Source organism: Mauremys mutica, chromosome 2 (genome assembly GCF_020497125.1).
Source record: "Mauremys mutica isolate MM-2020 ecotype Southern chromosome 2, ASM2049712v1, whole genome shotgun sequence".
NCBI classification, from domain to species: domain Eukaryota; kingdom Metazoa; phylum Chordata; order Testudines; family Geoemydidae; genus Mauremys; species Mauremys mutica.
In genome coordinates, this window is record NC_059073.1 from 50,242,546 (window position 1) to 50,256,164 (window position 13,619).

At 45.0% G+C, this 13,619-nt stretch overlaps 1 protein-coding gene across 1 annotated transcript in view; it reads left to right on the forward strand.

The window, feature by feature from the left end:
* Positions 1-1,369: 1,369 nt before the first annotated feature.
* The window catches only part of CNGB3 (cyclic nucleotide gated channel subunit beta 3), a 57,656-nt gene continuing 45,406 nt past the window's right edge, over positions 1,370-13,619 (forward strand). Inside the window, exons 1-4 of the mRNA XM_045003136.1 lie at positions 1,370-1,613; positions 7,788-7,941; positions 10,633-10,775; positions 12,531-12,722. Coding sequence (XP_044859071.1) covers positions 1,370-1,613; positions 7,788-7,941; positions 10,633-10,775; positions 12,531-12,722 — 733 coding nt within the window. The remainder of the gene's footprint in view (positions 1,614-7,787; positions 7,942-10,632; positions 10,776-12,530; positions 12,723-13,619) is intronic.

A 13,619-nucleotide genomic window follows, 5' to 3' on the forward strand; every position in this document is an offset into this window, starting at 1 on the left:
AGGTGCCTTGGATGCTGATGCTGATGCTGTATCCCTCACTATACTGCCTTTAGCCGTGATGCCATGTTCTGAAGTTCCACCACCTAGCCTGGTTTTTAGTGAGTTCACCTCTAGCGATTTCACTGGGTAGTGGGGAATCTCATTGCCACCATTCCGCTGTATGGTCTTTCACTGGACTATTGTCTCCACACCAGGTCTAAGGCTCAGCCCCTAGACTAATTTACTGGTGATCAATGAGAAGAGACAAGGACATTCAATTAAGTCTAATTAGTTTTGCCTTTAAACACTAGAGAGGGAGGATCAAATGGCAGCTAGGACTCTTTAAACAAAGTTCTCTCCACTAAGTAAGAACACCTGTCCCCACCCCATCTGACTTTTATTTGGATTTACTTCACTACCTCACACTTGGACCATGTCTACACTACAAAATGATGCTGACCTAAGTTACATCAGTTCAGTGCACCATGGGTAGCTATCCCACTGTGCAACTTGCCATGATCTAGCTCAGGGTCTTTTGGGAAGTTCTTGCAATGCCTGATGGGGCCGAAATGAGTCTGGGAGCATGGGATTAACCTCCCATAAGGCAGTGTTGTCCATCTCATAATTTCATCTGCATGCCATTATTTTTGTGCCTTCTTTTCAAAACCCACAAACCCATACAGTCCCTTCTCCTGTCCACCATCTCTGACAGAAGCATGGAGCCTGCACAGCTCTGCACTATTGCCATGAGCATTGCAAGCAATCCTGCAGTATTTGCAGAGTTGCAAGAGGAGCTGCAGGGAGCATAACAATTCCTTGGAGGCTAGATTACTGTGAGACATAAAAAGAAGCAATCCAAGGTTGTTGTTGGCATTCATGGAGCAGCTGCAGATGGTGGAGCGCCACTTCTGGCCCAAGAAACAATCACTGACTGGAGGGGGTCACATCGTAATGCAGGTTTGAGATGATGAGCAGTAACTGCGGGACTTTCAGATGTGCAAGGCCACACTCCTGGATCTGTGTGCTGAACTTGCCCCAGCCCTCTAGCACAGGGACACCAAAATGAGAACTGCAGTGACAGTTGAGAAGCAAGTGGTGATTGCACTGGGGAAACTTGCAACACCAGATTGCTACCAGTCAGTCAGGAATCAGTTTGGAGTTGGAAAAATCCACCACAGGGGCCATTGTCATGCAAGTATGCAGAGCCATTAATCACCTCCTGCTACACAGGACTGTGACTCTGGGAAATATGCAGTACATAGTGGATGGTTTTGCAGCTATGGGGTTCCTGAACTGTGGTGGGGTGATAGATGGCGTGCACATCCCTATTTTAGCACTAGACCACCTTGCCACTGAGTACATCAACAGAAAGGGCTACTTTTCTATGGTTATGCAAGCGCTGGTGGATCATCAGGGACACTTTACTGACATCAATGTAGGCTGGTCAGGGAAGGTGCAGGATGCTCATATCTTTAAGAACACAAAGTTGCAAGCAGAGACTTACTTCCCTGACCAGAAGATTACCATTGGGAATGTTGAAATGCTAATAGTGATCCTGGGCAACCCAGCCTACCCCTTGGTCTGCCGGCTCATGAAACTGTACACCGGCCACCTCGACAGCACCAAGGAGCACTGTAACACAGGCTCAGCAGGTGCAGGATGACAGCTGAATGTGCCTTTGGTTGTTTGAAAGGTCGCTGGCATTGTTTATTTACAAGATTGGTCCTCAGTGAGAAAAATATCCCAATGCTTATAACTGCCTTCTGTGTCCTGCATAATATCTGTGAAGCAAAGGGGGAAACGTTTCTTCAGGGGTGGAGGTGGAGCGGCTATCTGCTGAATTTGAACAGCCAGTTATAAGGGCTATAAGAAGAGCTCAGCATGGAACTGTATGGCTCAGGGAGGCTTTGAAAGACCATTTTAATAGTGAGCCAGAGTATGTGTATGAGCATTGCTCTAGCATGCTCTACCTGGCCTTGCTCTTCTGTAGCTCAGTATGAAACTTGTAGTGAGTGCTGGGTATGTAGGAATATAATGTTGTCAGTGCTGCTATTCATATCGTTTCTGAATGATGTTATGGGTTCTGTGACACAGTGCAGTAACAGAAAATTGGTCACTGTCAGACCTACTCACCATCAGCCAGCATATGTTGTGAACTAATAAAGATGAATTTTGTTCCAAAAAAATAGAATTTTATTCTGTAACATGAACCAGGTAATTGAAAATATATATATATTGTGATATAGCACGGCCAGAGGGCAGCAGGAGAGTGATAGATGGGAGATATGTAAGCCCCATGCTCATGAGAGCCTTATTCCCTCTAGAGGGAAGGGAGGCTGCTACAGATTAATTAGAGCACCTGAAACCAATTAAGCCAATTAGAGCACCTGAAGCCAGTCACCTGATAACCCCCCCCCTGCTTCAATCAAACAGTTGGAGGAGTTGAAGCAGAGTGGTTTGGTGTTGGAGCAGAGAGCCGTTTGGAGGAGTTGAAGCAGAGTGGTTTGGTGTTGGAGCAGAGAGCCGTTTGGAGGAGTTGAAGCAGAGTGGTTTGGTGTTGGAGCAGAGAGCAGTTTGGAGGAGTTGAAGCAGTGTGGTTTGGTGTTGGAGCAGAGAGCAGTTTGGAGAAGTGCTGTGGTGGGCCAGAAGACCAAGACCCTAAGTAAAGGGAAACCTGGCTTGTGCAGAGCAGAGGGATTCTACAGACACAAGGGGTTGGGAGAAACTTGGCCCAAGCAGAGAGAGGGCAGGAAGCCCCACAAGCTGAAGGGCCGGAGAGGGAAGTAGCCCAGGGGAAGGAATTGCTAGTTCAACTGGTTCACCGCTATCCCTAGGGGCCCTGGGATGGGACCTGGAGGAGAGGGTGGGCCCGGGTCCCTCCCTCTCCACTCCCCTTTTCTGGGACACTAGTGGGACAGTTGATACCCAGTTCAAGGGTGAGAAACAGTGCCCTGAACCTCCACAAGAGGAGAAAGCGTGGGACCCATCATAATAGTGCTGGCAATTTTTTATATATATATATATATATATAAATAAAACTTAATAAATTAAGACAACAGAACTTATGAAGGGGAAAGAAGAGTAATTTCCATTTCAGCTACACATACATCAGCTGTGGCTTTCACAGGTCAGGGCATGTGAAACTGTGATTGTCTTTAATGTCCCCCCAGGTGGTAAGGGCCATGCAGCAGCTGCTGGTGCCACGTAGAATGGTGAGGGGGGTATGAAGAGGTCCCAATATTGAGTTCTCTATGGGCTGCAGATGGAGGTGAGCACAGGATTGTTGAACCTGCAGGTCCACCAGAGTCTGCAGCATCCGTTTGTTGTCCGAGAAGCTCCTTGGAAGTATCCACGGTGCTCGGGGGGGAGTGTCTCTGCCAAGGATGGCATGCAGCTCTTTGTAAAAGTTGCAGGTCTTCTTCTTGGCACTAGATCGATTATTGGACTCCCTTGCCTTCTGGTATGCCTGCCACAGCTCCTTGGATTTCATGCAGTACTGCTGCTAGTCCCTGTGGTAGTCATTCTCCTGCATGCCCCAAGCCATCTGCTCCTAGATGTCCACATTTCTACAGCTGATTCGGAGCCGTGCCTGTACAGCCTCTTCTCCCCACAGGCTCAGGAGACCCAGTATCTCCTGCCTTCTCCAAGCAGAACCATGTCTGGAGTGTGTAGCTGGAATGATCAGAAGGGCAGTTACACTCAATAATGGAGAGCTGCTAGATGTGCTCACCAAGACAGGCAACCAGGAAAAGGAATTTTAAAAATTTGTGAAGCTTTAAAAGGGGGTGGGGGCTTCCTGACTACCTGACCCTTGGGCAGCAGAGTTCACAATGGTGACCAGAGCAGTCAGTTTGTGGCATTGTGGGCTGGCTGCTGGAGGTCAACATAAATAACTGTCTACACTCCTAACTACACCGACTGTGGCTATTCCTCTCAGGGAGGTGGTGTTATTAAATCAGCATAGCAGGTCATTTATGTCGGCGGGAGCCAAATTTAGGTGAAGTCACATCCACAGATAGGGGGGTGTAAGCTGCCTCGTGTCAACCTAGTTGTGTAGTGTAGAGCTGGTCTTAGTGACTGAGGTTCACATTAGGGTGGCCCCTCAATTAGGCCATATTAAGTAAAGTTCTGCTATAGTCATGCAATAAGAAAATGGCTTTGGCAGAGCACCTATGTCTCTTGATCACCTTGACAAATAAGTGTGTCTAAACAAATACGTTCTGCTCCTGAGGTCTTTTTCCCCACTTTTCCAATAGATGGCAGGAAAAAGCTCATTCAGACCACTGGCTTACACAAATATACACAATGCTAGCCCTCCCAGATGATGCTGAAGAAGTTGTCCTGCATCATCCTTATGAACTGATGACTGATCCACTCCAAGTCTCACTGCAGTCAAAGGGAGCTGGAGCAGGCCCTAGCTGCATGGGAGATGGCATGCCTGCTGCACATCATGCAAAGGGCTAAAGATGTCTGCATTGCCCAGTTGCACATAAGAAGTTAAAATAAACATCCTGAATATCTGCATATTTATCCGAATCGCTGCCCAAATTTCCACCTTTGGAGGTTCACCTAAAAACATCTTTGAATTTATTCCAGATGTTTTTGAAATATATTAAACATTTTAGAATTACATTTAATCTTATCTTTGAAGTGAGGACAATTCTTTTACAACAACTTTTTTGTCCTATTTCAGTGGACTGCTGACAAAATACCAATATATTGAGGAAGCTTTCACACATCTAAAACATAGGTTGAGCTCAGTTTTAATGTGTTTGATCAATTTTAATGGTTTCTACTTTATAAGTAAATTTCATAAAAGAACCATGGCTGCTTGATTTTCAGAGTCCTTAGGTTTTACTTCATCTCTGACACATTTCCATAGTGGAATTACATTAAAATATGGGGGATCCAGAAATGCCTTTTAAGTTCTCCAAGGTCAAAATGGTCCCAGTTTAGAGATTTAAGCATCTTTTGAGCTGATTTTTAAAGGTACTAAGCAGTCACAGCTCTTGCTGAAGCTATTGATTTCAATGGATGTGAGTGTCCAGCATATTTAAATATCAGATAATTTATTTCTTCAGTTGAATAGATTTCTGAAGAGTTTCAGGCTGACATTTCAACCTTATCTTCCCACTGAATAAAAATGTACTGGGCCCCCTGCTATGTATATGGAAGCAACTGTAACTACCATGCTATGGCCTTGTCTTCCTTAGGAAGAAAAGATCTGGTTTTACTTCATGTTGGCTAATATGCGGGAACTAACACAAAGTAAAATCCTAGTGAAGACAGGACAGTGTGCAATTGTAACATGAGTTAGCAAGTCAAGGTAAACCCTAGGATTCCCCCACAGTCTTTACTTCAACCTGCTAACAGGTGTGAAAACAACAAACTACTTTGTCTTCACTAGGATTTTACCTCATGTTACTTATCATGAACACACTTTTTTTTTCCTAGTGAAAACGCCCTCAGGGCTAAATCGTCACGGGCCAGAGTAGAGCTCAGTGCAGATGAGGGATAGGAAACAGCCCCTGGAGCACATTAGAGCTGCCCTAAGGATTCCTCTGAATAGCACCAGTTTATACCACCCCACCCTCTGGGCTATTATAGAAGCAGCATGAGCCAGACCACATTATATTCTGACCCCAACTCCTTGAAATATTCTTCTCCTACTCTTGATGTTGGGGGCTTGCACAGAGCCAGCTATGATGGCTTTAAGAACAATGGGGATATGTCTACACTGCAGTGAAAGCCCTGTCTCAGACTCAGGCTCAAGCCTTAACCCCCCCATCTGTCTACACACAAATCTCTTAGACTTGGGCTCAGATCCAAGGTCGCAAAACCCTACATGAGCCTGAGTCCAGCCAGGACCCAGGGTTCAAGCTGTATTGTTTTGCCGTGTGCACGCAGCCATGCCAGATTTAGACCCTGAGAGTCCATCTTCACTATCCCACAATCCCATGGGCCAGTGTTTTTTGTCCTCTTTATCCCACAAGTTGCCAGTCAACCTCCAGGAAACAGAAGCAACCCCCCCCCCCCCCGATTTTAGCACAGCAGCTTGGCATTTAACCCTTCAATTTTATTCTGACTGCTGAGCTGTAAACACACTTTCAGAGAACCTTCTGCATTTGGAATGGCCACCAATCAGAAATAGTCCTTTACAAAGAGCCCTGCCTAAGGGTCATGGGAGTATAGCCAGATTTTGGTTAATCTCCAGTGCCTAACCAGCAAAACAGTTAATTTCAGTAAGAGTATCAAGAATGACCATGCATACCAGCAAATAATGAAGAAGCTGGCACGGAACTTGCAGGAGAAATGGAAGAGACAGAAGCACCCCACAGCCTGGTAAGTTTCTGGCTCCATTTTTAGGTTTATTAACATAGGAATGCATTCTATGAAACAATGCAAAAGTTATTAGAAACCTTGGGTAGCAGCATGCATCTGGATGGCATGCCAGTGCTTTGGTGTTCCCTCACCCCACCAAAATGGAGACTGGGAAACACAAACAGTAAAAGAAGCATTTTAAAGAATTTTTTTTCTGGGAAGGTGCACATTTTTTTTCTACAACATTCCAGTTTGTTAAAAACAAGAACCTTACTGTGCCTTCCCTCTACATACACCACTCCATACCAACCCAACTGTGTAATGAGCCAAATGAAAACAGCGAATTGTGGCGGGGTTGGCGAGAAAAGGTTTTTCAAATGTAGTCCATTTCTGTTAAATGCAATGCATGCCGTCCATGGGTGATGACATCATGCATCCCAAATATGACAGGTTTTGAATTCAGTCCAGAAATATGCTGGGGAATGGTGGGGGGGGGAGACCAGGGGTGGGGAAGGGGGATGGCAGTGGAGTTCTGTGTGTTTGCGTGTAGGCATAACAGGCTGTACTGGAAGCTGCGGAAAGGCACTAAGCCATATGGATGTTAACGCAGCATCTTTTTTACTCCTTCATGAATTGTGACCCAATCCTGGATGCTGACAGCTTCAAACTTTCCCTTAGCAGGAACTCCAGACAGGTAGTCATATTTTGGGAAAGGGCATATTTTTCAGGTCCACCTCAGTCAGGGGCGGCTCTAGGTATTTTGCCGCCCCAAGCACGGCAGGCAGGCTGCCTTCGGCGGCTTGCCTGTGGGAGGTTCCCAGTCCTGCGGATTCGGCGGCAGCCTGCGGGAGGTCCGCCGAAGCTGCGGGACCAACGGACCCTCCGCAGGCAAGCCGCCGAAGGCAACCAGCCTGCCGCCCTCACGGCGAGCTGCAGAGCGCCCCCTGTGGCTTGCCGCCCCAGGCACGCGCTTGGCGTGCTGGTGCCTGGAGCCACCTCTGATCTCAGTAGCTGACCAGCACACTCCGTTTGTAAATGTGCTGTTTGGTCACCATACGCTTAAATATTTCAAGGACATGCACAGCTGGTTTCCCACTGGCAGCTTGGAATAACACCTCTGCCAATCAGGCACCACAAAATCCATTATGTCCTCCAAAATGTGGAATGCCTGAAACATCAGAGAAGGTTTATGTAGCATGTCTCAGCCACTGATCTCCCACCAAAGCCCAGGTCATCTGCAATTGTTAGGGAAAAAAAAGCAGTTATGATTTTTTTTAACTTACTATGTTCTCTGCACCTCTTTCACTGCGATAACCAGGCTGTGTCCAGGGAGTCTGTGGTCTGAGGCATCCCTCTTTCAATATATTGTAGTTCAGTATTACAAAATAACGTTTTAAGTTCTTGAAATTCCAAAACAGATTTTTTTTTCTGTGCTCCTGCACTGAGCAACTTGAGACAATAATTCACTGTGTCTTGTCCTATTCCAGGCCCATCAACCTCGACTGGCTGCAATACCTCCTCAGCTCACCCACACTGGAGCAGAAGCCTGAACCGCCATACCTTCCTGGATCATTCCAAGAGGAAGCGTTTCCATGTTGAATTTATGATTGAAATTCTGGTCAAGACCAACAACCAGGTCCAGTACGTAAGACAGAGGGACTTTTGGCAAGAGGAAAAACATGCTGAGAGGCAACAGGAAAGGCTCAGGCTGGCTTCACAGTTGGATCACAGAGTTGGAGCAGACACTTGTTTTGCAGTTCCTGGAACAGGAACAGTGGTTAAGGGAGGATGAGAAAGCTTAGCAGAAAGAACTGTTTGGGCAGATGCTATCTCTAATGTCCGCAAGACTGCAGGTTCCTGCTGCATCTGTCCCGTGGCTAGCATCACCTGTGCAATACCCTGTCCAGCAGTCCAGGAACAGCTTGGACAACTCCATGACTGAATGGTCCAACCAGGCCCTGTCAGTGGCTGCACAGGGCAAATGTGCCCCCATGAAGTCCTCCAGGCTGCACTCTTCCCCTCTGGACACCTTCACTCCCTTTCCCTGGCCCCTGTGGGTGGCAAACATGGAAGGAAGGACAAGGGGAATGGAGGGCCAGGGGACTCATAACAGTTGGGGGTTTCTGTCTTGTAAATGGTTTCACTTTTTGCACATGTACATGCACTTTGTTCCGGGGCATTTTTTTTTTAAGGTTTTGGTGTCAGTAGTGTGCTAACAGCAGCTGGCCTGTCTAGCAATGGTTAATATTGTACCTTTGCAACAAATATTTAAAAATAAAGGTTTTTATTTTATTTTAAAAAATGGTATTGCCATCACTGCATCACATCATCTAATGTGTGTTTCAAATAATAAAAGTGACATGTTCAGGGACAACTGGGAAGCTGTATGCAAAAAATAATTCTCAATACAGCTGTCTACATCAATGAATTATTTACATCAATCCATATTGTGAGTCCACCCGCCCCTCATCTCATAAGCTGCCATATCATTTATAAATACAATGCATGGCAATAAAACCCTCCCCCACAAGCAATGAAACCCACCATACACACATACATTCATAAAAGGTACTGTTCTCCCTCTTCCATGGGCACATGCATAATGTGGGAGCACAGAGCATCCTTGACTTCTGTTGCCCAGATTCATCCAGCTCAAGCTGGGTGTACTGGTTCAGCAGTCCATCACTGTGCCAGATCCATTCAGGGGGAAATGGCTCACCTCTGCTTTCACAAAAATTGTGAAGAGCACAGCAAGCCACAGTCATCCAGATAGTGCTGATTACACTGGAATCCAAACAGGTCTGTAGATATCACCACTGGGCTGTCAGTCTGCCAAATGCACATTCAACCATTCTACACCTGCTGAAAGTGTAATTAAACCTTCTTTGCCAGAGCCTCTGAGACCAGGATATAATTTCATAAGCCAAGGCAAAAGCGGGTACATGGGGTCTCCCAGAATAACAGTGAGGACAGCAACTCCACTTATGAAAATGTCATTTGGTGGGACTAGTGGCCCAGCCTATCCATGAATGTAGATTCCCAACTGTCGAAAACCTGGCATCATGACCTTTAGTAGTGCAGCCCACAGTGATGTTCATTAAACAGCCGCTGTAGTTTATGAGGGCCTGCATAACAATGGAGTAGTAGTAACCTTGGTGGTTTAATGTGCTCCTTGAGGAGGGCAATCTATGGGCACGTGAGTCGCATCAGTGGCCCCAGTGCAATGTGGAAACCCCATTCTCTCAAAGCCAGCAATTACTTCAGGAATATCTTTTATTCCTGTCACATTGAGGTAAACCACATGCCAGATTGCCTCAGAAACCTCTGTCACCACTTTATTCAGAGTTGCCTTTCCAACACCAAAGCAGCTGGCAACAGACTTGTAGCAGTCTGGGATAGCCAGCTTCCAGACGGTTGTAGCAACTCACTTCAGAACCAGTATGAGCGCTCTCCTTCACGTGTTGTGATCCAGGAGGGTTGGGGCAAGCTATTTAGAAATGAAGCTTTCTTCATGTGAAAGTTCTGGACCCACACTTGCAGGACGATGTGGCCTCTCCAGTCTGTGCTTGTGGCCCTGCTCCAGAAGCATCCATCTACCTAGGGGGCATCATCAGCTACATAGAGTGTCACAAGCAGCCTGAGCAAGTTGGAGTCCGCCATCAGGTCTGTGTCCTCACACCATCCTATCATTAGCTCTGTCAGATGCCTACAATGGGTCAGAAAACACTGCTGAAATGTCCACCACTGTCTCAAGGAAGCTCTGCCAATTTCCAGAAACAGGAATGAAAGCGCAAGTAAGAGAAGTTCTTCATATTGTGCCTCCTCCAAGTTGCTGTTTCTGATTGCTGGGAGCATGCAGATCAAACGGATGGCTCTGCAGGATGTGGTGGGCTGTTCAAACCTCCTGTAACGTGGGGTGGACAGTCGAGTTTTCCCACACTGCCATGAACAAAGGGCCAGAATGGCCACATTTTGGGAGAGTGGCAGGAAGTCTGAAGTACTCCAGTGAGGATGCTGGAGCCCCAGGTTTTGGCCTGGGTTAAAATATTCTTCATCTAGGGTCAGCAATTGGTGTAGATGCTCAGACCGTGGTTTCTCAAACTCAAGGTTAGCTGACTCAAGTTCCACTGACTCTGGGCTTCCACTGCAGTGCAGACATACTCTGGGAGACTTCTTGGCTACCTATTTATTATAACTTCAGTAGCACAAAGGGACCTTAGCACAAACCAGCATCTGGCCCTTGCATTTGAATTCTACTCATAGCATTTATGCTGATTGTTTTCTTTCATTCCTTTCCAATACTCTTAACTGTTCTTCTTTTGTCTTAATTAGCTCATCTAAAGGCCGTGTTGTAAATGATTATACTGAAGCCCAGCTGCAAGAGATTGTCAAAAAAATGAGGGCAAGGACATCAGCCTATAAAGAAAAACTGACTGACCCACTACTGTCCTCTCCTGAGGGCAGTCCTACAACTTGTAAGTTGCTTTAGTTCTCAAAAGATAACTATTTATTTGGTGGTTTAAAGATGAAATCCTATTCTGAGAGTTTAAAATGCTGGACGATAATATTTCAAGAATCATGGATCAAATATTCATTTGGGATAATTCAGCATATCTCTACTGAAATCAGTGGAGCTGTGTTATCAGCGGCTCTCAACCTTTCCAGACTACTGTGCCCCTTTCAGGAGTCTGATTTGTGTGACTTTGCGTATCCCCAAGTTTCACCTCACTTAAAAACTACTTGCTTACAAAATTAGACATAAAAATACAAACGTGTCATAGCACGTTACTGAAAAATTGCTTTCTTTCTCATTTTTTCCATGTAATTATAAAATAAATCAATTGGAATATAAATACTGTGCTTGCATTTCAGCGTATGGTATATAGAACAGTATAAACAAGTCATTGTATGAAATTTTAGTTTGTACTAACTTTCCTAGTGTTTTTATGTAGCCTGTTGTAAAACTAGGCAAATATTTAAATGAGTTGATCTACCCCCTTGAAGACCTCTAAGTACCCCCAGGGGTACGTATACTTCTGGTTGAGAACCCCTGTGTTAGCTTACAGCAGCTGAGAATGTGGCCTATTTAAACCCATTGAGGCACCTCATTAAATAGTTTTAATAGAGGTAAGTCTCCAACTATGACTGTTCAGGAGCACCATTTTCAAACTACTTTCTAGATTCATCTCGGTTATTTTATCTGTATTCCTAGGAATCAAAGATATATTCCTTATAGGAAGGCATATGTGGCAATATGCTACATGCGAGCACATAGGTGATACTGAGATGAGATATCTTTTGTAAAAGTAACCGAAGTTTAAGGTCTGGCGATAATCTTCCAGCATCATTAAGTATGCCAGGTATGTAGGTTAGAATGGGATAAGGCAGCACAAGGCAATACATCTCACCTGAAAATAATTAAACATAGTACTGATGTTGTTCCTCTTCAGAAAAAAAGCTTGTTTTCTTCCTTTGCACAAGAGGAGGAAGAATGTGTAGTCTTCATATTCTATATTTTTTTCGGAAGCTATTTATTGATCTCCTGAATTCTAATAAGTTGGAAAATATAGCATGTAGGATGAGTGTCTAAACTATTATAAACTTTGCCAGCTAAGAAAGAACTGGTCAGATTGTTTTTTTAACTACTTCTGTGTCGGTTAACCTATTACCCCTTTTTCTGGCACTTACATTACTTTATTTTTTTAAATTATAGATGGTCCAGTTTGCCAATTTACTACTCATACTCAGTTCTGTCTTACTCTGCAAGTTGCCCCACTGAAATCAAGTGACTACTTTTAGAGTAAGAAACTCAGCTCAAGTATGGCAGAACTGGTCCCAGAGCAATTCTATCCCATCCATGGCAAGTTTACAACAGTCGTGCAAGAATAAATGCCTGGGTACCTCCTGCCTTACCCCATCTCAAGCCTGCAAGTGTCTAATTGTACAAGCATTGACTGTCCAGGGAAAGACAGTGTAGTATCATATTTCCCCCTGTGACACCCAGCACTAAATATCCTGTTGGTGTTAGCAGGAGTGTGCCTGCCTATGTCAGTGTGAATTTATTCTCCAATCTGTTTTCTAACTGAAAACAGAACTGAAAATTGTAGCAGTAAACACTAAGGAGTCGATTGCATGGCCTTTAATATGTTGGGGCTCTCAAGATCTGTCACAACAGTGAGGAGTTGCATGCCATTGTTAAATGTTCCCTTCTGTGACATTCACATGCTTAGCTCCATCTAAAAAGAAGCCTCCGCCTCCACCCCCACCAAAAGAAGAGAAAAAAGACAAAGAAAAAAAAGAGGAAGGTGATGCCAAGCCAGAGGATCATTACTGCGACATGCTGTGCTGTAAATTCAAGAAACCACCATTGAAAGAATACCTGAAGAAGATGGAGCTACCAGACAGTATAGATGCATACACAGGTAAACCGAATGTAGTCACACAAAGGAAGGTGTCAATGGCAGGATAAAAAATTTTATTGCTTGGGTTAAAGTAGCACCTGGATGCCGTATCTGAGGTCAGAGCCCCACTGCACAAGTCTGTAGTGAGAGACAGTCCCTCCCTGAAGAGCTTTCAGCGTCAGTAGCCAAATGGTGAGAGTGAAAACAGAGGCACAAAGAGGCGAGGTGACTTGCCCAAGCTCACCAGCAGAGCCAGGAATACAAGTCAGGTCTCCTGATTCCCAGTCCAATGCGTGATCCCCTAAGGCCACTGCCCCTGCAGTGCTGAAATGTCTTGGAAGCCTAACAAAGAGTTGTCATGAAAATCCGACTCTACCCCAAACAGGACAAATTTTATAAGTACTCCCCCAAAAAACCATGCACAGGTATTTTTTGTTCAGTCTCTGACTTTTTCCCATTTTAAAGCCCTATTTTAAACATAAGTGAATCTAGCCCTCTTCCTTTAATAAATTCCATGTTTGACTCATAGCTCTTACCGGACTCCCTTTAACAGACCATGCTGTGTTATAAAAGGCAGAGGGTGACCTTCTCTGCTCCACAGAAATTGTTCTAGCTTAAATCCATCTAACAGGTTTGTTTCTGTTTTTAACTATAAGGGTTGGGATCTTTCAGAAAAGTATAAGTGTTCTGAAACCCACAAGTCAAAACAGTGAAATGAGTCAACTTCCACTCCTGAGTTTGAAGTGTTACCAGGTTTTTGTCTATAAATCACCAATTAAACTCAATGGTATTCTCATGTCTAAAATGCTGTGAAACATTCTGAAGACTCAGGGTACATCTACACTGCAATTAAGAACCTGTGGCTGGCCCATGCCAGCTGACTTGGGCTTGCGGGGCTCAGGCTAAGGGGCTATTTAA